The sequence below is a fragment of the Boleophthalmus pectinirostris genome, unplaced genomic scaffold (assembly GCF_026225935.1).
Source record: "Boleophthalmus pectinirostris isolate CB_2022bp ecotype Guang Dong unplaced genomic scaffold, ASM2622593v1 HiC_scaffold_3, whole genome shotgun sequence".
In the NCBI taxonomy this organism is placed as follows: Eukaryota; Metazoa; Chordata; class Actinopteri; order Gobiiformes; family Gobiidae; genus Boleophthalmus; species Boleophthalmus pectinirostris.
Window position 1 is genome coordinate 28,301,496 of NW_026571299.1, and position 25,537 is coordinate 28,327,032.

Sequence of the window (25,537 nt, forward strand, 5' to 3'; positions counted from 1 at the left end):
GAAAAAAATCGGATTGCTTAGGTTGTGTTTTGCAGAAATTATGTCAGTATAATCCTCCAGTTGTCAAGGTATAATTCCATGGCAAAAGAAGTTGTACTTCTGTCAACTGGATAAAGATTTCTGAGAGTGAATATGTTTCACCATTTCAAGCAGCTTCTTCAGTCATCCTGTCAGAACTAAAGAAGCTACTTGGATGAGAGGTGAAACATAATAAACATGTTTTAAATTTAAATTCAATTTAAATTGTCCAATGACATTTTCTTTTGCAACATACAATATACAGCTGACATACCTGACAAAGGTAATCGACTAAAATGTTGCAAGTAATAAATGACATGAAAAAGAGTGAGACAGTGTGTGGGAGATTTCTTTTTCCATAAAATATAGAGTAATAATGTAAGAATAATAGACATGCATGAATGACCAACAAATTGCTAAACTATACTCAATATAAAAAAAAAAATTTTTTTTAAATGGGTCAACAGGCTTTTAAACCCTAGCCAAAAGAAAACCAGACACTCCAGAAAAGTAAAAAGTAAAAGTCACACATGGAATAGTATACTTAAAAGATCTTCATTAGGACTTAGCTAGAATTAAGCATGAATCTGAATATACCTTACTTTTCTTTGTACCACTTTTACTTTTCTAGATTGCCTGGATTTCGTTTCTTTTTTTCCAAGAGCACTCTCTTCTTGTTTTCACTGTTTGGAACACTTGCAGCAAGCCACATTTTTCTTTTTTTGTACAGGTTATTTAAACAAACTGTACATTTCTGCAGCCAATGGAGTCTTTGATCATCTTAAGTGTTTTTCTTTAACATTGAGGTATTTTTATTCTGCTGAAGGGCCAAAATTAAAAAAATGAATTTTTAAAAAGTATTGTTTGGTTTTGAGATATTTTAATTCCATTTGAGGGTTTGTTAAATAAACACTATTGTATTACTCACATAGTCTGGACCAGTGTTGAGCATCTCGTCCACTTCACTGCTCTCTCTGCTGCAGTCACCAAAATAACACTCCGCATCTCGCCTCTCACGTTTGGTCTGAAGGAAGTCAGATGCAGAGGACTTTTTGATCAGAGCTGGAAAAAACAAGGCCAAAAACATGGTTATTTCTAAATGATAATAAACCAATACTAAGTAGATATAAGCAAATATCCTCAGTCAACCAAGCAAATAAAATAACAAGAAGCTTGAATTGCCAAAATGTACCTCCTTCACAAATGTAGGTAATTAACAGCATTTCAGTTAGAATTAATAGAACCATATTGTCTTGTAATAGTGGTTCTAGTGTAATATTTATTGTAGTAGTAGCACTAGCAGTAGTATTAGTAGTAACTAGTACACGTGAATGGTCCAGCAGAGTTGAGGTCCACTCTCTTCTTCTGTTTGTCACCTGAGAAAGCCACACCTACAAATGTTCCTGATTTTTGAAAAGGACACATGAATCTTAATGACTTTTTTTTTGGCAGTAGGTAGGAACAAGTGTCTTCTTGTTTAGGACCCTCATACAGCACAATACACACAAGTTCAGGCACTCAGAATTTGCACTATAGTTCTGTTCCTGTTACCAACCCCACAACACATTGCATCCACTGATTGCATTGAAGTTGAACAAGTCACGTTTGACTGTATTGAAGGTGAGAATTAATATTGTAGAAATAAAAATAAATGTTTTCGCTACTTCGACACACTCAGTAATTCAGGTCACTTATCCAGCATTGAAAGTCTGACAATTTACCTGCTTGATTTCTAAGATTTCCTGTGTAGGCCCTCAAGTAATGGGGATTATGTCAACGTGCACGAGGATAATGTAGCATAACTAGCCTAGCATGATGAGCTCACTGATCAGTTAACCCACTAAAAATATAATACAGGCTTAAAAACAGAAGTTTGAAAATATGTGATGAATGTGGAAATATATGCTTGCTTACACGTGCTTATTTTGAAATAAATTAACAAAAATAAAGAAATACATAAATTTAATCTAGAAACTCCTTCAGTTTTCGAAGGTAGGTTACAAAAAAGATCGAGCCAGCCAGGAGTCGAACCTAGAATCTTCTGATCCGTAGTCAGACGCGTTATCCATTGCGCCACTGGCCCTATATCTAGCGGTCTACTGTATGTTGTATTTATTGTAGTCCGATGGAGAGTATATGAGTTGGGTGAATTAATGCCTAGGCATTTAGGCAACCTTGAGAACATTGACTAATTTCTTACTTTGCCTGGTCGTTTATAGGTTACGTTTATGCTCAATAAATAAACACTCTTGGCCTACAAAAGTATATATTTTTTTCTTTAATTTGTAATAAAATTTAACAATAAATCCTGTCTGTCACATTTTGTCTAAAGGACATCATGCATTGTATAAAATGACAAGGGATGCTACGATGTCTCGGCAAAGAAAAACACCAATTATCCACTTTGCCTCTAACATCCAGTGGGAAGATGTTGCCAAGTAGACTATCCAACCATACTCAGAAAAGAGATAGTGTTTTCATCGCGTTTAATTGCACTCCAGTCTAGATATAAAGCATCTATAATTGTGTTGTATTTGATGATCTTATATGCCAGAGCTGCTGGATTTGGCTTTGGCAAGGCAAACAACTAACAACCGCATAAATATTGCCACTTGGGGGCGACACTGACCACGTCTTGTTACTTGCTGGTTTATTGTTTGCGCTGGCTTCTCTGTTCATTAACTTGAAGAAATTAAAGAGACATATGCGTAAACCCGCATTTAAACCTTTTCAACCTTATGCTACATTTTCTTTTCTTTGATTTAGCTTTTTTTTTTTTTTTTTGTACTTTTTACTTCACCTTCGTTCTTTCAGGGATGCTGCGTTGAATGACTGAATCCACTAATCACGGGTAGTGGAGTGGAGGAGGGCGCACAGTCGAAGAACAAGGGAGTTAGGGCGCATAGACTTTTGGGGACACTTTACTTTAGTTCGTTTATGTTTCGCACTTTAAAATTGTCTGGAATAAAGCCAATTTTGAAGCAAGATGTTGTAAGTAAAACATTGCATCTTTTTGCCTTTGTCTCCTCATCCTCCATCCGTCTCCAGCTCCGTTGCGCACTGGACCCCTTCGCTCCAAACGTCTCTTCTCTTATCGGATAATGATGTGGACTTTACCAGCTCTTCTCCTGGCTCTTTTCCCGGCTGTGGTGCATGGGAGCTGGGGTTGTCAGCTCCCGCACGACTGGAGACCCCAAACCGAGTCGTGCCGTGCCGAGCTGGCTGAAATCATCGTCTTTGCCAAAGTTTTAGCGCTGCACAAGGAGACGTACAGCGTGTATAACTATCTTCCATGGCAACACGACACAGATTTGTTGTACTCTGCAGAGATTGAGCTGCTGTGTGACCAGGCGTGGGGCAGCATGCTGGAGATGCCCGCGGGATCCCGGTTTAACGTGACAGGGCTCGGGTACTTCCCCTGCTTCTCCTACAGCGTCACGGAGAACAACAGCTACTACTTCTTTCTCAAGTGAGTCCTTAAGTGACAGATCTTTGATTTTAAATTAAATAAAATGATAACTGAAGATAATATATATAAGCCTTCACAATTACGCAAAAGGTAACAGAGTTAGCAATTAACTTTTGGCCTATTTGGTGACTTTGGTGCATGCAATCTAGATGAAAAGAAGAAACACAGAAAAACAGATTTGAATGAACAATAGAGGGCATTTGAGTAATTATTTTCCAAAACTTTGCTGTAAGACTAGGCCCATGGGTAGATGACATCACAACATTATATAGGCCAATACAATTTAATGCAGGTGGTTTGTAATATGGCGATTTCTTGGGTCTACTAAGTAATAGAAATGATCAGGATTAACATTTGTGAATTTGTCTGATATTTCATGACAAAGTACAATGTAATCAATAGTAATCCCCCCCCCCCCAACTGGAAGTATGACATCATCACATTGAGCCTGTAAAACACCAACAGACAGACCATTTAATGATCCAAAATAAATCTATCTACTATTACTGTTATAGGAGAAAATGTAAATAAAAAAATATATACATGGAATGACTTTAGTTTTTCATAGGATCAGACCATATTTTAATTTCATTAATGTGGAATTGGGCAATGCCACGTGGGTTACACATTATAACATTATAATTAGAGATAGTTAGTAATTAAACAATTATTTTAGTGCTTTTCTGTTTTTCTGCAGTTTTGTCACATCATCCATCGACCTTTCTATGATCTTACTGAATCTAAATGCTAAGTCATCTTTTAGTATTAACTAGCCTATTCCTCCCATTTAGCACAATTTTTAACCAAATCAAACAACACTCATTCATTGAAATAACATTAGAAAAAAAAAGACACTGGCTCTGAATCCACTTGGCTTTTTAGAAACTAGACTTTGGCAGTGAAAGTTTTGTCTCACAGCTCGACTCCAGAGCACATGAGGACAGCCCCATCCCATTGTTTCAGAAGATATTGACATGATTCACTGACAACATTCTTTTCACCCAAACATGAATATTAATACTGTAAATACTTGTACTGCATACAAGTCACTGCACACCTATATCCTAAAAAGTTCCTATAATGTAATTAATTATGATTGATTATTTGGTTATAGGGTTAAAAATAGTGACGATGTAATTAAATAGTGGACTAACTGAGGGCTGGATTAAAGCAAAACTAAACCAGGACTAAGCAGAAACTATGAATGTAGTGTATAAAAAAGGGTCTAACAAGGACTAAACCAAGAAAAAATAGTTACCTTAAACTGAGTCTAAACCTGGACTAAACCAGGACTAAATGTAGGACTTTAACCAGGACCAATATAGAAAAAAATAAAGCAGGACTAAAATGGGTTTAAACAGCATCTTTGCAATTTGGCTACAGTACTGACCAATTTTAGACTGAAAAAGTACTAAACAAAGATTTAACTAAATCTTCAGTCTTCATCAACCAGAACTGAACCAGGACTGAACCAAGACTGAACCAAGATTGAACCAAGACTGAAACAGGACTGAACCAAGAATAAACCAGGACTAAACCAGGATTGAGCCAAGACTAAACAAGGACTGAACCAGGACTGAACCAGGACTATACACAAAGCATACCCAGAATAACTCTAAATCTGGTCCAAATAGGGCCTATATTTAAAGTGCATAAAACAATTACAGTTTGGCTAGTTTTGCATGGCGTTCTGCATGTTACTGGACCCTAATGGTTTACAGATGAGGCGGTGGTTCCCAGAAAAGAAAAAAAATCAGCATATTTAAAGTTTCCCCAAAGGTTGATGTGGAGGTATCAGCCCCAGGAGCAAAAACTCACTTTGAAAATGCCCTGGATTTGAGGCAGAACTAACCCTTGTTTTCTCTCATCTGTCTCATGCAATTAAGGTGTAGAGAGGACATGAACAGGCTGCACTACATTTATGGAAGAAATACAGAAAGCACTGAAACATGAATATAACTGCTGTACAATATGTTAAAGGTGCACTATGTAACTTCTATCTCCATGGAGGCCACACAGATCTATGGAGATGTGTGTTGTGGAAAAAAATTATGTATCTCTTGATGATAAATAATTTATCCATTCGCGAAGCCTGATTCGTTTTTGAAATACAGACAAAGATTTATTCTTGTTAGAGCAGATATGGACTAGCCAGGCTGGCTCCACCTTGTGCCTCTGCTCAATTTCACTCCTCTCCAGCAACTAGGTCAGGAATCAAAATACACTAGACGGTTGGCAAAAGCCTCTGAAGTGCGAGTTTGGGCATCAGCCAATCAGCGAAGAGCCATACATTCTGTGTTGGCAACAATTCCCGAGATCGAGGATTTAAAGCAGGAATAAAGAGAATGTTTGGTGAATTTCATCAAGGGGAAAGACGTTATTGCCCTTCTTCCTACGGAATTTGACGCATTACATACAACCAAATAGCAGCGATTGGTTAAATCGGGATTTGGGAAAAGATTAATATACCATTTAGCCCCGTCAGTGGCGCATTACATAAGTGACTGCCAAATAGAAGCGATTGGTTAAATGATGAAAAGTACCTGCCTACCGTTGAGCAAACAAATTCTAATACTGCGAGGTCAGATGGTTTCTACGAAGTGAAACAGGCTGATGAATCAGGCTAGATATGGACAGGGCCTAAGCCTGCCCTGGCCAGAGACCCTCAGCCTCTCCTCACCAGCAGTATGTCCCTACCACATTTGCCCCGAGTCTCTGTTGTCTGAGTTTTTATACAGAAATACAACTTACTTACATATCAAAGCAGAGTGACTTTTGTTTCAGAGGCTGATTTTAGTCAACTTAACATACATTTGAAAACAGCTAAGACAACGAAGGGCTGAAGGTGGAGACAGTTGTGTCTGATGAGTCTTTACACATGTTAATGACTTGTCTGGCCTCAGGAAATCACATTAATTTACACAAAGACAGATTGAGAGAATTCTTTCCACAGTATAAATTTCCATCACATGTGACTACAGTAAGAATGCATGTTTGCCAAAGGATTTTTAAATGACATAAACAAACAAACAAACAAACAACAACAACAAAACACCTGTAATTGAATACATACAAGTGGCAGAAGTTTAATGCCATACTCTGTGGAACATTACATGTAAAAGCTATATCATCTCCACAGAGACAAGCAAGCAGCTGACGGAAAACCCCAACAGAAAATTTAGACAGAGCATCTTGAAGAGGAAACCACATCTTTACAGATCTGATATACTGCATTATTAAGATTTTTTAACAGATTTTGGACATTGTATGGTATTTCATGTAGTATAAGTTAAAAAAAAAAAGTGGAGTAATTTTTCTATGAAGAAAGTTTATGACGCTATTTTCTGATCTATCCTATAATATTGTTTCCCCATCCCAAACATACCTGGAGTTGTGTTTTGTTTCATTTGGACATGTTCCACTTCTCATGAGGTAATACAGGAAGTGCTCTACTGTGTTTTTTAACTCCATGCACCTTCACTAGAATCAATCTCTATTGAACTTAGGTAAACTTTAGCTGGTAACTTGAAAACTCCCACTCCATGATATCACAAGGTGGAACAGAGCATTTTGAAGTTTGGAAATGTGGACAGACTAATAATAAAGGGTTCCTCAGCTATGTGTGAATGAAACAAAACAACTCTATGTTTTTGATGAGGTAAAAACATTTCAACAAGGTTTAAAGAGTCAGTTTAGCATAATATAGTACCATTAAAAGAAAGGAAAAATACAACAGTGTAACATTTAGTTTATTTCCACAGATATTACTTTACCTTATTCAGCCTATTGTGAAATACCAAAATGTCCAATAGTTTCAAAACCGAATAATGTACTGTTTGAAAAGTGGTCCCCAGTTGAAGTCGTCAGCACTTTTCTGAAACTTTGGGATTGACCATATCCTCCCACGCTCTCGGCTCCTCTCATCACAAACCCTCTGCTATTCCTGGCCTAAATTATGCCACACTTTTTCAGTCTCCAGTTTCAGAACCATGAGATGGCCAAGGTTCATGTTTAAAGTGTGTTGGACAGAAATGATGCAGGAAACGATTGCATTCCACGGCGGGATAATTACAGAGCCAGACGCAGACCACCTTTTGTTTCCCCTCCAGCTCAGACACCAGTGTACGGGTCTATAAAAAGAATGGTGCTGACAGGTCTGCTGCCTGGAGCTGCTATAATGACAGATAAGGATAAAACAATATGGGGAAATAAGTAATGTATATGGTTCTTAGACTTGATTCAATATATATACATTTTAATTTCTACAGGCCATTGCTTTATAGACCCAGGGGCTGAAAGGTCAAATCACTGTCAGTTAGGGATGGGTGTTATTGACAAAAATGAATATCTTAAATTTTTTTTGCCTTATCTTGTTAAGCAATAAGTGCATTTGGAAAATGCTTAGTTGGAGTGATTGTTCAGTGATGCAAAGGTTGGCGGCATAAAACATCATTGGTTGAGCAGTCAGATCCGTTGACCCACAGGTTGGTAGTGCGATTCCAGCTCCCACAGATGAATGCTGTCATTGTGTCCTTGAGCAAGACACTTAACCCATCTCACCCCCAGTGTCTGTGTACACTGGTGTATGAATATGTGTGTGAATGGGTAAGTGATTCCTTCAGTGCTCTGAAGGTGGAAAAGTGCTGTATAAAAATGTGACATTTACAGTTTTTACCAAGTGTTCAAAATGTGAATGCATCACAAAATTAACTAGTCTGATTCATCAGCCGGTTTCACTTTGTGGAAACCTTGCAGTATTAGGATTTGTTTGCTCGACAGTAGGCGGGTACTTTTTTAAAAATTTAACCCATCGCTGCTATTTGGTTGTGACGTACATAATGCACCAAATCCTGTAGGAAGAAGGGTAATACCATCTTTCCCCTTGATAAAATTCACCAAACATTCTCCTTTAAATCCTCGATCTTGGGAATCGTTGCCAACACAGAATGTATGGCTTCGTTTACATTCATCTTGACCACTTTGTTTATTGTTGTGCTGTACCACAAAAGGGACCCAGACAGGTGCTGGAGTTTGACGTCATGGCTTCACAGCTCTTCGCTGACTGGCCGGTTTCGTGCAGGGGTGTCCAAAATGTTTTCATCTAGGGCCACATATCTAAACACAGACGAAGCAGAGGGCTGATTGAGGGTCGTAGACTGGTGCTGAATACAGTGAATAATTGAAATATGTGCATGTTTAACACGTTAGAATGAGCCATCAGTCTTTATTCATGCTAAGATCCTGAAAACCGCACACTAAACATTAAATATTAGCTATATCAAGGTAGATTTTCAAAAAAAACTTGCAGTAAAAAGTGGATTTTTAATTGATGCAAGGTAATTTGGACCAGTTCACCTGGAAGCCCGAGGGCCAAGAAAAATTTGTCTGAGGGCCGCATTTGGTCCACAGGCCATAGTTTGGACATGCCTGGGCTAGTGTATTCTGATTCCTGATCTAGTCACTGGAGGGAAATGAAATTGAGCGGAGGCATTAGATGGCACCAGCCTGTCTTAAAAATTAACCACAAACGGGCAAAAGTATCACTTTTGTTTGGAAGATAAAACTTCTGTTTCTTTTTCAGGTCATTTTTAGTTACTCCATATTCTTATTCGGCAAATCTTTAAAACAATAATTGCGATATTATCAGTTGTTTGATATATCTCCTGTCTTTCATTGGAATTATTGTCAAGTAAAATCTTAATCTATTCACGTTTTAGTATCCCAAATTATTCTACAGTATGGCATAAAATTTATCTACTTTGCTTTTATTCAATTAGACATGTTTTTATTGCTGAAAAATACCTTGAAAAACATTGTCTCTTACTGTGAGTGGGCTTGCCTCTCCGCAGACCTGACCTGTAACTTGTCCTTTTTCCACCATGCTTGTCTCAACTGAGATATGTTTAGTGCCATATTGTGAGATATTCCAGGCAAAGCAATAATCCCCACAGAGACAAGCAGGTGACGAAAATACATAGTGTATCGTTAAAAAAATGCATGTGTTTTCCTCTCCAAGTGCATCATGTTTTCTTTTTATCTCATCATCCATTATATTCTGGACCTGTTTAGACTCATTATTTTGACTGCCATTGCTCCGGGGATGAGTTTGTCTGCTCTGTAGTTAACAGTTGGATGCCCTCTCTGTTTTTAAATGAGACTTTGACAGAAAACATCCTGAGATAAGAGCCAAACACTGAGCAGACGACAATTAAGAGATAATTATGTTGAACAGAGACGAGATAATGGTTCCCACACTTTGTATCTTTGTCAGACTGAAAAATTAAACTCTGGGGCCAAGCTGTTGTGGGGGAAAGACTAAGGAGGAGAGCATCAGTGTTTTAATAGCATGGATTTAATGATACTTTGATGTGACATCACGCTGAGGTGACTGCATGTGTATCTTTGAAGGAATGTTCAGCAGTTACCACGGTGACAAAATATACACATTAGAAAACAACCTGATAAGTTTCCAGAAGTATGAAAAGAAATAAAGCAAATAAAATGGATTTAAACAACACATTTTCAGGGGTCTGTAATCAATGTAAGAGAGTTCACAGTCTTGTTTAGGTGTTAGATGTTGAAGATGTACTCTGTAACTTTTTGGTTGGGGGTCCATCACCTGCTTATTTGTATGGTTATGTCATTGCTCTGCCTGGAATATTCCACCGTATGACATTAAACAGATTTACCTTTTATAGTTCAAAAATATTTAGAAAAACAAGCATTCTGACTGTGTGCTGGATTTCCTCTCCACAGATCTGACCTGTAACTTGGTCTGGTTTGGTTTTCATGAAGATAGAAAGGTTTAATATTATACAATGAAACATTCCAGACAAAGCAAAAACATCTCCATGAAGAAAAGCATGTAAGTGTCCTTCCACCAGAAAAGTTACACAATGCACCTTTAAACCAAAAAGGTGAGAGTAACTAACTGAAAAACTGTTAATGCTGGCTATTTGTGACTGTAATTTTATTTAAGAGGGACTTGTTCAACTGTACAGCTCAACTGTTGTAGTTCCAAATAAATCAGTTCTTCATGGTTGAGTAACAGAGCTTTAGACAGAGCAGAGCCTACAGTTAGCATCATCCCTAGGGGTGTAACTATTTCCAAGTCTCACAATACAATATCGTCACGGTATGAACCTCACGATACGATATGTATTGCGATATCGTGGGAAATCTCACGATATGGTGGGAAGGCTCATGATTAGGGATATAACAATATCCAAATTTCTCAGTACAATGTTTTTACGATATACATCTCACGGTACGATATTTATTGCGATATTTGGAGGCTAACAAAATTATTAATACGCTACTTTTTCCCTCTTAAAATGCCTTGACATGACTTAATCCAAAGGACTAAGACTGCTTAGAGCTGTTATTTCTCCTTGTAGTCTACACTGAAATGGAACAAAGGATCATGGTTTATGTAGTTCCCTCTGTCTTTTTGTCTATTGCTGCATCATAACTCTTCATTTAAGCAAAGAGACTTTTGATTCGATATATTGTGATGGTTCACGATATTATTGTGAGAACCCTGACGATTCGATATCACGATATTTCCTATTATTGTTACATCCCTAATCTTCCCCATATTACTATGAACATAAATGATACAGACTTTAATCATTGGCATTTTTCACAAAAAATATGAAATGTTTTTTACTAACTGACTGTAGACCATTAAAATAAAAACAACCAAGATGATCTTTGATGATTAGAAATGACAGAATCAAAATTAAAATTCAATGAATTCCTATTTACAGGTGTTTGTAATTGCGAAAATATATTATCAAAATATCTTCAAAAACATGTATTCTTGTTGTGAGGAGTCTCACCTCTCCACAGTTATGATCTATAATTGGGAATGGCATCACCTGCTTGTGTTCATGGATAAATTGCCCTATGGTGGAACTTTAAATGCAATAGAATATTGACAAAGACAAGAAGATGGCAGACTCTTTATTTAACTAACGATCAGAAAGTTCTCACCATTTTCACTATTTTTAGAAAAAAGTCCATGAACTTTTGTCTGGAGCTAAAACGCTCTCGATCCATCACCAGAATAGCTCAGAGCTGAACTCCCTGGGGGCTTTTGAATGGGAACGATCCTCTGTTGTTTTAAAGACACATGTTCAGGGGAAACAGAAGCCTTACTTATGCAAGAAGTGCACGCTGGAGCTTCAGCACTACATGTGCACCAGTAGCATACATGACACGTAGCGGAATATTTTATACATTTGTGATTATAGCTGACCTGGCCCAGACTCACAGGTGCAGCTCTTTGGACTGTTTTAATCACAACAGTGGAACAAACTGAAACATTAAACTTTTGTTATATCCAGTTTAGAGGAAAACACTAACATTATAGTTAGGGGTTATAGTTACTCCACAAGAGGTATTTGATGCTGTCCGTAGACTAAAGAATAACAAATCCAGTGGGATAGACCAGGTGACATCTGAACACCTGAAGTTTGCTAGTGCTAAGCTGTATCCACTCCTAGCCATCTGCTTTACTGGGTTCCTGGTCCATGGCCTCTTGCCAGAGTCTCTCCTGTCTATTGTTTTGGTTCCTGTTGTCAAAAATAAAATGAGTAAACTTAGTGACATTAACAATTATCGGCCAATAGCACTAGCTCATTGTCAAAGGTGCTAGAGAGGATTCTGTTAACCAGACTTGAGCCATACCTGTACACTACAGCTAATCAGTTTGGCTTTAAGCATGGTCATGGCACTGACACATGTATCTTTGCACTGAAGGAGATGTTGGATAAATATAATTCCCAGGGGTTCACTATATTCATGTGTTTTTTAGATGCTTCTAAAGCATTTGATTGGATTAATCATGGGAAACTATTCAACAAATTAACAAACCGAGGTGTTCCAGGGTACCTCATTAGAATACTTATTTTCTGGTATACCTGTCAGTCCATGCAGGTGAAATGGGGTGATTCTACTTCTGACTCTTTTAGGGTCAGTAATGGAGTTCGCCAGGGTGGAATCCTGTCTCCCCTTCTGTTTAATATCTATGTTGATGACCTGTCTGTGCAGCTGAATTAATGTAAAATTGGATGTTTTGTTGGTGATTATCTGTATAATCATTTAATGTATGCAGATGACCTAGTACTGCTGTGTCCTTACAGTGCAGGTCTGCAGCAGCTTTTAAATATCTGTTCTCAGTATGGCTTTGAATATGACATTAAGTACAATGCTCAGAAAAGTCACGCAATGATTGTTAAAACAAAAGAGGACAAAAAGTTGTCCTTTCCTGTTTTCTCTCTGTGCGGGAGTGCCCTCCAACTCACAGATGAGGTTAAATATCTTGGACATTATGTCACCAGTGACCTCTCAGATGATAGAGACATGTACAGGCAGCAGTGTAAGCTTTCTGGCCAGGCCAGTATGCTTGTCTGTAAGTTCTCTATGTGCTCCAGTGATGTCAAAATTGCATTAAATGTTTTTGCTCACCTTTGTATACTGCGCATCTTTGGCGTAACTATAAGAAAAAGAGTTTGCAGAGTTTGACAGTGGCGTATAACGACTCTTTGAGAATATTATTGAAAGTTGAAGGTTTTGTAGCGCCAGTGAAATGTTTGTAAATTGTGATGTGAGACCCTGTGCTGTCATAATCAGGTGTTGTATTTATTCATTTATGTGTAGAGCTGTGAATCTGAGTAATCAAATCATTGAAGCTCTAGTGTGTCCTGTGAGGAGCTCTGTCAGATTCACCTCTAAGCTGTGGAGACACTGGCGGTCTTGTCTGTATATGTTATAACATGCACTGTATTTATCTTTTTATTCTTACTATTGTTTTTTTTATTATTTTTTTTTTTTATACTATGAACCAGATATCATGTGTTCTTAATAAAGATTGAATTGAATTGAATTATAACTATAGAGCACAAAAGCACTATGCAATATGTATTCTGTATTTTGTTCAATGTGTGGCTATTGACATGCATTGGATATCTTTAGTTTAGACCTGGTTAAATCCTGGTTTAGCCTTCATTTAAAAGTGCATTGTGTAACTTTTTGAGTGTCTGTCAGATGTTTTTCTCTATGGAAATGTTTTTGCTTTGAATCAAATGTTTCATAGTATGACATTAAACTTTTCTATCTTCATGGAGACCAGACCAAGTTATTAGGGATGTAACAATAACCGAAATATCATGATATCGTATCGTCAATAATATTGTGGAGCATCACAATATATATGGAATTACAAGTCTCTTTGCTTAAATTAAGAGTTATGGTGCGGGGGGGGGGGGCTCTGACCTGTAACCCCTGCAAGTTACAGGTCAGATCTGTGGAGAAGAGACCTCACAGTCAGAATTCCTGTTTAGGTATTTTTGAGCCATGAAACCACCAAGGTAGAGCTGTTTAGTGTCATACTGTGGAACATTCCAGACAGAGCAATGGCATCTCCATAGAACCAAATTGGTGATGGACCCCCAACCAAAAAGTTAGCGCATAGTGCACCCTAAACACATTTTTTTAAGAATAGAATGAACTTTTTTTTGACTTGCCCATGTCTCGGGGCTCCAATGAGTTACAAGCCAAAGATTCAATGGGATTTCTGAATGTTCCGTTTATCCGTTTCTAATGTAAAGCGTGTGTTCAGAAAGAGAGAGAGATTGAGGGAGAAAGAAGGAGAGAGAGAAGAGAGAAATAAAGAGGAGTAAGAGAGAGAGACAGAGAATGAAAGAGGGAGAGAGAGGAAAAAGAGAAAGAAAGGGTGATGGGGGGGCCTCAAAACCAGCGCATCTGGACCCCATTGAGAACTAAACCATTGAATAAACCCCAAATTCAGTCCTCTATAATATGTTTTTTTGTAGTTTTGGCATAATTCTAGTGTAGACCTTGGTAAATCCTGGTTTTAGTTCTTGTGCTTATTTAGACTAGGGGTTAGACCTGGTTTTGTCCAAGTTCAGACCTGATTTTGTGGGTTTGTTTTATGGTGTTATATGGGTTTTATAGTCCTGTCCTTGTTTAAACCTGGTTTTGCCCTGAATTAGTGGTTTTGACCTGGTTTAGTCCGAGTTCAGATCATATTTTTCGTGGATATTTTTTAAATTCAATAGGGTGGTTTATTTTATGGGGTTATATGGTTTTTATAGTTTTCCTTTTGAATCCTGATTTAGAACTGGATTAGACTTGGTTTAGCCTTAGTTCAGATCTGATTTTGTGGATTCTAGTTTATTATATAGTTAATGTGGTGGTTATATTATGGGGTTATATTGGTTTTACTATCCTGTCCTTAAATCCTGGTTTAGTCCTGGATTAGTCTTCTGGTTTAGTCTGAATTTAGATCTGATTTGGTTTTGGATTATAATACATTTAATATGGTGTTTTTTATGGGGTTGTGTTGGTTTTATAGTCCTGTCCTTTTTGGTTTCTCTTGGTTTCTTTTTGATGTTGTTAAATCCTCTTTTAGTCCTGGATTAGTCCCCGTTTAGTTCTGTTTTCTGATTTAGTCCTGTATTATAATAAATTTAATGTGGTGCTTTTTGTGGTGTTATATTTCTATAGTCCTGTCCTTTTTGGTTTAGTCCGAGTTCAGACGTGATTTTGATTTGGATTACTGTAGACTTTCTGAGGTGATATAAAATTTTATAGTCTTGTCCTTGTCAAATCCTGGTTTTGTTCTGGATTAGTCCTGGTTTAGTTCTGGTTTAGACCTTGGACCATGCACATCTGGAGCTCATCTGGGGTCCCGGGGGAGTCCTGGCCCAGTCTCGTCCTGATCGTGGATGAAGTGTGTGGCGTGCGTTTGTTGATACACAGTGAGACAGAGCGGAGGGAACCTGAAGGTCAAAACCAGCCTGACATAAAAATAAATGCTGTGACTGGAGCAGAGTCTTAAAGAGGACACATGTTATTCTGTTCTGCATTATTAAAACCTGCAGATGTCATTATTTTACACTTTGTTCATTGTAAATCAAAATACTGATCTAAAATTGCCTAATAATAGAAATAGGTCCATTGATTTTCAGCTGAAACGGCAGAATTGAAAAGCCCTGCCTCTGGATTTCAGATGACATTAAAGCATTCTGTAGGCCAATAATATTTAATACAGATGAGGGCAGCTAAAATGAATACTGAAGAATAATATACAGATTTATCTTTATTATAGGGAGTTTTTCAGTTTCAACATTTGTGCATTTACCTTTTGGATATTTCATGGCAAAATACATTGCAATCAGTAAAAAAAACTGTATCTTCCCCCCAGTTGGAAGTTTGACAGTATTAAATTTCAGAATGTGAAAACCACCAATAGCAGTACATTTATATTTACACTGACTGAATTTTTAACCTTATGACCCAGAGTGAGTCTAACTGCAGTAATGGGGCATTATAGGTAATTGGTAACTGTGATACTTCTCACCTCTGACTTGATCAACTTCCCTGGAGACTGGAAACTCCCCCTTGTGAACTGGGAGATGGCTGAGGAACTCTGATGACTTCAGATACAAGTAAACTGTACCCAACAATGCTGATCACCACAAAAAAGTGTATCTGAGGTTAACCACTATGATGTAAGCATTTGAAACAAATTAAATCAGTCAATATTCTTCTCTTATTTAACACAACACAACAACACAACAACACAACAAGGGCTAAAAGGTAAAGAAATATAGACATTCTACATTTCTTTACCTTTAAGCCCTTGTTAGTTAGTACCTCTCATAAAACAAAACATTAATTCTAATGTTCAAATAGGCCTAATAAACAAAATAAGATAGCTCCCCCTTGTGCAAATAAAAGGTTGACGTGATCATTATTGATTTCAAAATATTGTTTATCCAATATTTATTTTGTATTTATTTGTACAAGGCATTCATTTCTTTTGGTAATGATTTGATTGACAGATTTTTTTTCATTCAGAATGGATGAGGATTACAACATCCTTCCTCATGGAGTAAACTTCCAGGATGCCATTTTCCCTGATGTTCCAGAGAATCACCGCATGTTCTCCAGTCTGTTCCAATTCTCCAACTGCACCCAAGGGACCCAGGTCCACAGCTTCACTGCAGAGTGGGAGGCACAGGAGGACACCAGGGTAACTGTTTTCATCATTATTATATAACAGTAGAAGTCTAAGCTGCATTTTAGGGTGGACCATACTGACAAAAAGAAAATATTGTTTGGTTTTTAGGATCCACAGGTTTCAGAATTTATGACCGTTGCCATGGCAATTAACAATTTAAAACAAAAAAATCCTTTCTTTTGAGTGGTGAAAAGTCCTGGAAATATGGTCTAAAATAGGAAGCTACAATACAGTTACAATAACAGAGGAGTTAGAGTTGAAGATGTAGAGTAAAGGGTCATAGGAGTAAAGGAGAGGGTCTGATGGAGCAGAGGAGCAGAAGAGAGGGGCAGAGGAAGCAGAGGATGCAGAGGAGAGGGGCAGATGGAGCAGAGGATGCAGACGAGAGGGGCAGATGGAGCAGAGGATGTAGAGTAGAGAGTCTGATGGAGTAGCGAATTCATGTTTTAAATAGATTGTTCAAAGCACTTCCTTTTTCCAAACAATCCAAATATTTAAATTAAATGGAAACCATAAAACGCTTTTCGGTCAAAGCACAGACGAGGATTAAACGGAAAAATTTCAAAACATTCAACCACAATTGGCTGGGATGAAGTGACTTGTTATTTGAAGTTGGTGGATTACTTTCTTCTGCTCCAAAACATCCTAATATGGAAATAATTGAGATCATGTGACCACCCCAGGCTAGTTACCGTGGCGTTTTATAGCTCTAATATGTGTTACTGCAACATTTATGGGGTCAGTTCAGAGTATTCCAAACAATGTGCCATGCTGATTTCAATAACAAAAGAGGAGGTTTAAGGTCATATATGATGTGCTTTTTTGAGCTTTTACACATTATGTCAAGAAAACATACTTGTAGTTATGTTTTGTTTCATTCACACTTTTCAGTAATCCCACACATTAAAGCTGTCACCCTCTTCAGATCTAAAAACACTTCACTGTTCCACCATGCGATGCCATTAGGTGGTAATCCAGTAAAAGCTCTGCTCTGTTCATTCAAATTCAAAACTTTACTACTTTCTAATTAACGTTTTTTACTTTCTAGCCTATGTTAAACTGATGCCACATTATGCTATATTGTGGAAGATTATAGCCAAAGGAACAGCATTTGCATGGAAGCAAGCAAGGAGAATTGAGAGTCAGGTTTGTAGAGATGCAAGCCCCTTCACAGTTTTTGCAATGAAAATATTACATGGCTTTTATTTCAGTCTGGAAAGGAAACGATGGCTCAAACAATTCTACTTGTTTTCAATAATTGCATGTTTTACATACTAGGCTTCTTTGTCCAAATATTCTAAAAAAAATAGATTGATGCATAATCTAATACATTTTGAGCAGAATTAGCATTTCTTGTATGTTTCCTCTTCCAAATGGCTTCCAGTCTTGCCTTGTCTTGTTTAATGAATCTAAACTTTTTGGCCTTATCTCCTCGTTCTGTCTGTTAGCAATCAACAGTGGAGTCCATATAAAATGAAATGAAGCAGGTTTTGTTCCACTCTTTTGGTCAAAACGGTGATTATAATTGTGCTATGACGTCATTGTAACGCTCTGTGTCCTGATGTCATCTCCTGTGATCTAAACACAAACAGAATGTGATTCCAGTGGAGTGGACAAAGAGGAGCAGCTCAGGTCAATGCAAGGGGTTTAAGCATGCACTATATAACTGCTGGTGGAGGGTCCTAAGTCTGCACAGCAATATGGATTCTGACAATATTTTTCACAAACTCTCAGAATCCTTCTCAAGATACTCCTGCTTGTCAGGTTCACATTTTCAATGCAGCTGATGTGCTAATGATCAATGACAGCACTGAGGTTTTGCAGAAGCTAAAGGTGAAGCACCCAAACTAACCAAAACAAATATGGAGACGCCGACAGACAATACAGGCCTATAGCATCAATACAGGATATTTGTGGACAGGGAAGATGATGTGCTTTTCTCTCAAATGGATGTTACAAAAGTTTGACTTTTTCACTTGTTTGGCTATTGTGACACTTCAACCAATCATATTCAAATAGTCGTCATGATGATCTGCATTTTCTGAGGGTCGTTCCCAGATTGATAGAACTCAGTTCAGAGTGCCACACATATCAATCTAGCGATATGCCAGTTTAGGAGGGTCCCCCACCTGCAGGATATGTTATGTTATTTAGATGGTATTTGCCTGAAATGCTCCACACTGTTCTATTGAAGGGGGTCATTGCACTTCTCTGAGGTTCTGAAAACACATTTGCATTAGTAAATGTTAGTAAGTTTAATTTTCATTTTTGACACAAATTTTTGAGTCCATGTAGGAGCATGGATGATGTAGGCTTGTGAGCTGAGCACTGGACACAGTCTTACAGCTGATCATGAGGAGGGTTCAAATAAGGCCTGGGAAAGATTGCTAGATTACTCAAACATACATGGATGACATCTAAAACCTCTGCATGCATGGTTTTGATGCATGAACAACTTTATAACATAGAAATCTCCAAAAAGGTTTGCACAATACCCTCTAATTAATCTTATCAGTCTCCGTGGATACAAGCAGGTAGTGCCACCAGGTCAAGTTGCAGGTCAGGCCAGAGGAGAAGTGATCCTGCTCACAGTAAGAATGCATGTATTTCAAGGTATTTTTACTATTATAAACACCTGCAAGATAGATCAGGTTTTAGCCATACTCTGGAGCATTGCATGCAAAGCAATAACTTCTCCATAGAGACAAGCATGTGACAGACACTTCACCAGAAAAAATTATTGCACTTTTCAGGTTGACATTTTTGTCAGTATAGCCCCTCCCTATCGTTAGCCACAATATAATGCCTAATATAAATAAATGACTTATAAAGTACTGTCTGTTCTTTCATTGTAAAAATATAGCTAAGCTTTTTACTCTTCTCGATCCAACCTCACTGTTTCCAATCTCATTTTATTTGAACACTTAATCTTGCATTTCCTTCAAAATACAAAAAACCTGCTGTGTATTAGATAGCATTAAGTAACTCAATCTCACTCCACTTTCTTTCCAAGATTGGTTTAAAAGAGACATTTATAGTGGCAGTTAAAGCGCTCCATTGTCTGCAGGGATGCTTTCCAAGCCTAGCAGCTTCATTAGCGCTGTACACCATTTTTCCTCTCTTCTTAATGGACTTTATGAGCTTGTCTTAAACATGCATGTGGCAGTGATTGTGTCTGAATGTTTGTGATTACTCAAATATTCGTTCCCAGTGCAGATTCTAATTTAGTTTGGAAAGAGGAGTGGGACAGTTGTTCTCACACAGAGCCAAGTTTAAGGGTCAAAAGATAAAATGGGGCTATTATATTATGATCTGACTGTTATACTGTTTTGTTATCATAAAACATACTGAGAGTTTGGTTTCAGTCACTCTTGAGTAATCCTGCATATTTGTCTCCCCAAAGCTCAAACACTTGATCTAACTGCATGATATCATTGTGTGGTAATCCAGGTGTCTAAAAGTAGTCACAAAATAATATAGGATTTTGGGAAAGAAAAATCATTTGGGGTTTTTATTTGGAGTACAGTTCAGGGGTTTCCAGGGCTGCAGATCAAAACACAAATAGAAGAGACACACAACTGGGACATACTTTGGTTCGTCACAAAGGAAAGTCGGATTTAGAAGCTCCTTTTGATTCAGAACAACACTGTGAATCATTCAGATGGAGCTGTGTCAAGCACTCTCACCTCACAGTAAGAGGTTTCTAGGTTTGACTCCCAAGGTAGCCAGGGTCATTCCAGGAAATGGTCAAATCTTCCATCTATGGTAGTCCTGACCAAGCCTGGCTTAAGGTGGGTCCCTCAGCATTGCACTGTGGTGCCCACTGCTCCAGACAGGTTGCTACAGCAGTAGTATTGCAGGATGGGTCAAATGCAGATGACAAATTTCACTATGGGGTGGGATAATGAAGTGTACCTTTACCTTATCCATGCCACTACACAATGATTGCATGGAACATTACATTAAAGTTGCATTCTGGAACATTTTCTGGAGGAGGGTCTGCCACTTGCTTTTCAGTATGGAGATATTATTGCATTGTATGAAATGTTTCACACTATGGCATCAACCCGTTGTATCATCATGGAGACCAAACCGGGCCAAAGTCAGATCAGTGGGGAGGCGACCCCGCTGACAGTCAGAATGCCTGTTTATTTTTGAGCTATAAATCCACCTGTAATTGAATAAATGTAAGGTAGAGCCGTTTAATGTCATACTGTGGAACATTCAAAGGAGAGCAAAGACATATCTATAGAAACAAAAAGGTGAAAAGTTACCAGGCGCACCGTTAATACTTGCTATTGAGGGTTTTAACCATTCTTTTTTAAATCATAATTGAGTATATCTAACTTTGCCAATTCAGTAGAAGGCAAGAAGGCTGCATTTGGCCCCATAGTTTAGACTCCCCTGGTCTGGTCCGGAGATACTGTAGAGTTTGACTTGCCAGATCAGTAATCAAACCATTGTCTTCTGGTAAGTCCACTGCTCTACCTCAGGCACTGTACTGTGCCACTGTATTTCACAATTGTCTTTGCTCAGACTTCTGATCATGTGGGATTTCACCTCCTCAAAGCTCAAATATTTTCCACCTTCAAATTTTCGCCCTCCCAAATGGTTCTATAAACCTGCACAGGCCGACCATCTGTGGCTGCAGGTTACGAGGCACCTGTTACTAATGAACTAAACAAACCATTTTAGACTCACTTCCCAAATCTCACCACAACATTCAAACCTTGTCCTGGCTTATCTTGACAAAACCAAGACTGTTGTAGTATCTGACAGCGTGTCCTCACCATAACTGGCTCTAGCTGCTCGGAGCGCCGCATTATAAAGTTTCTGGTCTTTTGGATCTCAGTGGGACCTAAGTGAGAACATGTGTCAGGAGTCAGCAGCTTATGTTTCCGTGGTAATGCAGTTAGCAGACTATGCCCTGAGCGGAGGAGAGGGGAGAGGTTTCATAATAAAGCTTTAGCACCATGTACTTTTTTTCTACAGAAAGTATACAGAAAATACATAATATTAGTAAAACCTGTTGTTGAAACTAATGCCTCTTTATAAAAGTAGAGGTACTTGGATTATTGGTATTATTAGTATTGGCATTAAAAGTAAAAGCAGTTTGAAAGATTTTGTTATGAAAGTGGTCCTCTGTTGTTAGCAATAATGCAATTCAAATGAAAATATATTTTGATGGGGAAATGTTCTCACAAAATCAAATCATGACTTGATAATTTGCCTGAAAAACAGGTAACATGGTAGAAGCAGTAATATTTGAAGGTAATAGTAGTAGTAGTAATTGAGTAGTTGAGTTTACCTTTATTTGTCAAGGTAGTAGTAGGTGGAATTGAAGGTAGTAGTAGTAGTAATAACATTTGAATGTAGTAGTAGCTGTAGTTGAAAGTAGGAGTAGTAACAATTGAAGGAAGTAGTAGTAACAATTGAAGGTAGTAGTAGTTGGAAATGAAGGTAGTAGTAGTTGCAGTTGAAGGTAGTAGTAGAAGTAATAACACTTGAAGGTGGTAGTAGTAGCTGTAGTTGAAGATAGGAGTAGTAACAATTGAAGAAAGTAGTAGTAACAATTCAAGGTAGTAGTAGTAGTTGGAATTGAAGGTAGTAGTAGCTGGAATTGAGGCAGTAGTAGTTGCAGCTGAAAGTAGTAGTAGTAGTAATAACACTTGAAGATAGTAGTAGTAACAATTGAAGGAAGTGGTAGTAACAGTTGAAGGTAGTAGTAGTTGGAAATGAAGGTAGTAGTTGCAGTTGAAAGTAGTAGTAGTAATAACACTTGAAGGTACTGGTAGCTGTAGTTGAAAGTAGGAGTAGTAACAATTGAAGAAAGTAGTAGTAACAATTGAGGCAGTAGTAGTTGCAGCTGAAGTTAGTAGTAGTAGTAGTAATAATAACACTTAAAGGTAGTAGTAGTTGGAAATGAAGGTAGTAGTAGCTGCAGTTGAAGGTAGTAGTAGTAGTAACAACTGAAGGAAGTAGTAGTAACATTTGAAGTTAATAGTAGTAGTTGGAATTAAAGGTAATAGTAGTCACAATTTAAGGTAGTAGTAGAAGCAGGTGAAGGTAGTAGTTGGAATTGAAGTTAGTAGTAGTAGCAATTTGAGGTAGTAGCAGTAGAAGCAAATGAAGGTGGTAGTAGTAGTAGTAGTAGTAGTAGGACCAACCGAGTAGTAGCAGTATAGGTAGTTGCTGTTGTAACTTTAAAGGTATTAGTATCAGATTAGACTAAAGTTTTGCAATAGAAGCAAATGTATAGTATAGTGCTGAATTTAAGGCGGATTGCTCAGGAAATCACCAAAATGTGGAATATGATCTGCACATAATAAATCGTCAGTAAATGCCAGATAAAAATAATATGAAAAAAAATCTCCAATATGTCTCCATTGAAGCTGTAAAACGGACAGTTACAGTAACACCTCTACAAACACACCACATTTATTTTCACATTTGTGGATTGAGAGGACTTACAGCTTTTGGCAGAGATGGAGCTCGGCGAGGATTCCCAAAGTGCACGTCCAGAGGAAATCAGGTTTTCCAAGAATCTGTCCAGTTTTATGTGATAAAAGTTACTTTGTGTCTGACATCGGCCCAGTGAATACAATGTGCACTGACAGGGATCCTCCACTCTATTTAAAGGTTTATAAAATACACTTCATGCTCTGTCAAAGATACGTAACTATCACCTGGATCCATATTTATGTATACTTTTTAAATTGATTTGTTTTCATTGGATCAAAACTTGTCAATCAACTTTATTAGTAATTCCTTTGGTAACTGCCATGAGACATCAGATGAAAAAAAAAAAGAAAACCTAGACCTTTTTATCTGCCAGTTTTATAAGAATCATTGTACTAAATTCTATATAAAATGTTACGATATGTGCAGATCCGTCTTTATTTTGTATTGATTTATTCTCATTTTATTAAAACTTGTCAATCAAGTTTATCAGTTCTCTCTTTGATAGCTGGTATGAGGCATCAGACAAAAAATAATACTGTGCCTTACCTTTATTTCTGCCAGTTTTACAAGAATCATTGTACAAAATTCTATATAAAAATGTTTCCATGTGTTAACCAATCACAGCCTTTACCTCTCACTAGGGATGTAACAATAACCGAAAAATTTGATATTGTATCCTGAAAGTTCTCACAATAATATCGTGGAACTTTTACAGTATATCAAACTACATAGACCATGATCCTTTGCTCCATTTCAGTGCACACTACATGAAGAAATAACAGTTGTAAACACTTTTACGTCTTAGTTCTTGGGATTAAGTCTTGTCAAGGCATTTTAAGAGGAAAAAGTAGCATATTAACAGTTGTAGTTGTTTAGCCTCCACAAAATATCACAATAAATATTATACCGTGAGATGTGTATCATGAAAATATCGTACCAAGCGATTTGGATATTGTAACATGCCTAATCGTGAGCCTCCCCACCATATCGTGAGCTTTCCCATGATATCGCAATAAATATCGTATCGTGAGGTTCATACCATGACGATATCGTATCGTGAGACTTGGATATCGTTACACCCCTACCTCTCACTGATTGTCTTTAAAGCTATTCATACAGACACTCTCTCCAAAGAATCTATGATCTGAATATTGGCGCCCCAGACATAAGGTCATATTCACCTACTGGCAGGTTAGCGATGCTTTTCCAGCTCCCTCAGATGAGTACTGTTGTTGTGCCCTTGTGCAAGACATTAAGCCCACCTCATCCCCAGTGCCTGTGCACAGTATGTGAACGTTGATTTTAAGTGCTTTGAGTGTCTTGAAGGTGGAAAAGGAAAAGGACTATATGAACATGCAGTATATATCTGTTCTAAATCTGTCTCCTGTCATTTTCACCCCAGCAGTAGTACCATCAGTCTCCTCAACCTCTCCATCTTCTCCTCTTCACTGGCAGGCTGATTATTCAAACCCCAGAAGAAGATAATTCCTATACAAATCTGTTATTCGCTTTTTTCACCACACCTATCAGAATCTAAGTTCAAAATATTCTTTGTGTTATTACTCACAGATTTGTTTATTTGTCTGTTTAAATATAGCTCTATTTTAAAATGCTGGTATTATATTTAACAAGTAATCTGTAACTATCCATGGGTTTCAGAATGAAGACAATTTAATAACATTATAATAATATCTTTTGAATGGTCAACTGTCTCCAAAATGGCACCAGGTAAAAGTGAGCTTGAATCCAGGAATTCATTTTTTATTTTTTTTTTCTTGCAGTTGCTGTGCTCTACCGTGCAAAAGGCTTTATTCGAAGAAGAGGAGCGTGTTCAGAATTTGACCCAACAAGTCAGAGTTTTGGAGAAAGCGAATGGCCATCTGAGAGAGAGAGTGAAAACCTTGAAACGCCAGCTACGGCAAGCCCAGAGGGACAATAAGGATCAGCAGACTCTCAATCTCAAACAGATTTACGACTCCACACAGCCTCACCCCGATCAGGATACAACTGGAGAGGAGAAAACTTCACCGAGCAAAAAGGGACCCAACAAGAAACTAAAAACTTAGAAGTGTACAGTGATCAGATGGACTATATTCAGCAGAGTAGTATGTATATAAGGATAGAGTAATACTGCATTCATCTTATATAGTGCTTTTCAATACACTCAAAGTTATTCATTCCATACTCACTGGTGGTAGGCTATTATTGTTGCCACAGCTGCCCTGGGGTAGACTGACAGATGCAGGGCTGCACCATCGGCTCTTCCAACCACCACCAATCACTCAATTACATCCAAAATTCACACATGCCCTGAGTGTGAATGCTGCCAAAAGCAGTATTGGTAAATGTTGGTAATAAGAGCTAAAGCTGGATAAACTTAGATCAAAAAGTTGAAACATTGCATCAGTTGCTCTGTTACATGTTCTTATTGTTGTATCTGTGCTGGACACAATTGCATTTCTTTGTATTGAATTTTCAGTGAGCAAAAATGACAAAAATCTCTCATAAACTCTGTTACAAAGATCAAACTTCTCTAA

The 25,537-nt window shown here is 37.8% G+C and overlaps 1 protein-coding gene and 1 non-coding gene across 2 annotated transcripts; one reads left to right on the forward strand and one right to left on the reverse strand.

Annotated features, from left to right (window-relative positions):
• Window positions 1–2,028: 2,028 nt before the first annotated feature.
• trnar-acg (transfer RNA arginine (anticodon ACG)) lies at window positions 2,029–2,101 on the reverse strand. Its single transcript has one exon. It is a non-coding gene; the product is annotated as a tRNA-Arg (tRNA).
• A 782-nt stretch (window positions 2,102–2,883) lies between these two features.
• On the forward strand, window positions 2,884–25,537 carry ccdc3b (coiled-coil domain containing 3b). Its single transcript, XM_020933903.2, has 3 exons — window positions 2,884–3,487; window positions 16,376–16,550; window positions 24,782–25,537. Exons 1-3 carry the CDS (start codon window positions 3,120–3,122, stop codon window positions 25,064–25,066), a joined length of 828 nt encoding a protein of 275 aa, XP_020789562.1. The 5' UTR covers window positions 2,884–3,119; the 3' UTR covers window positions 25,067–25,537.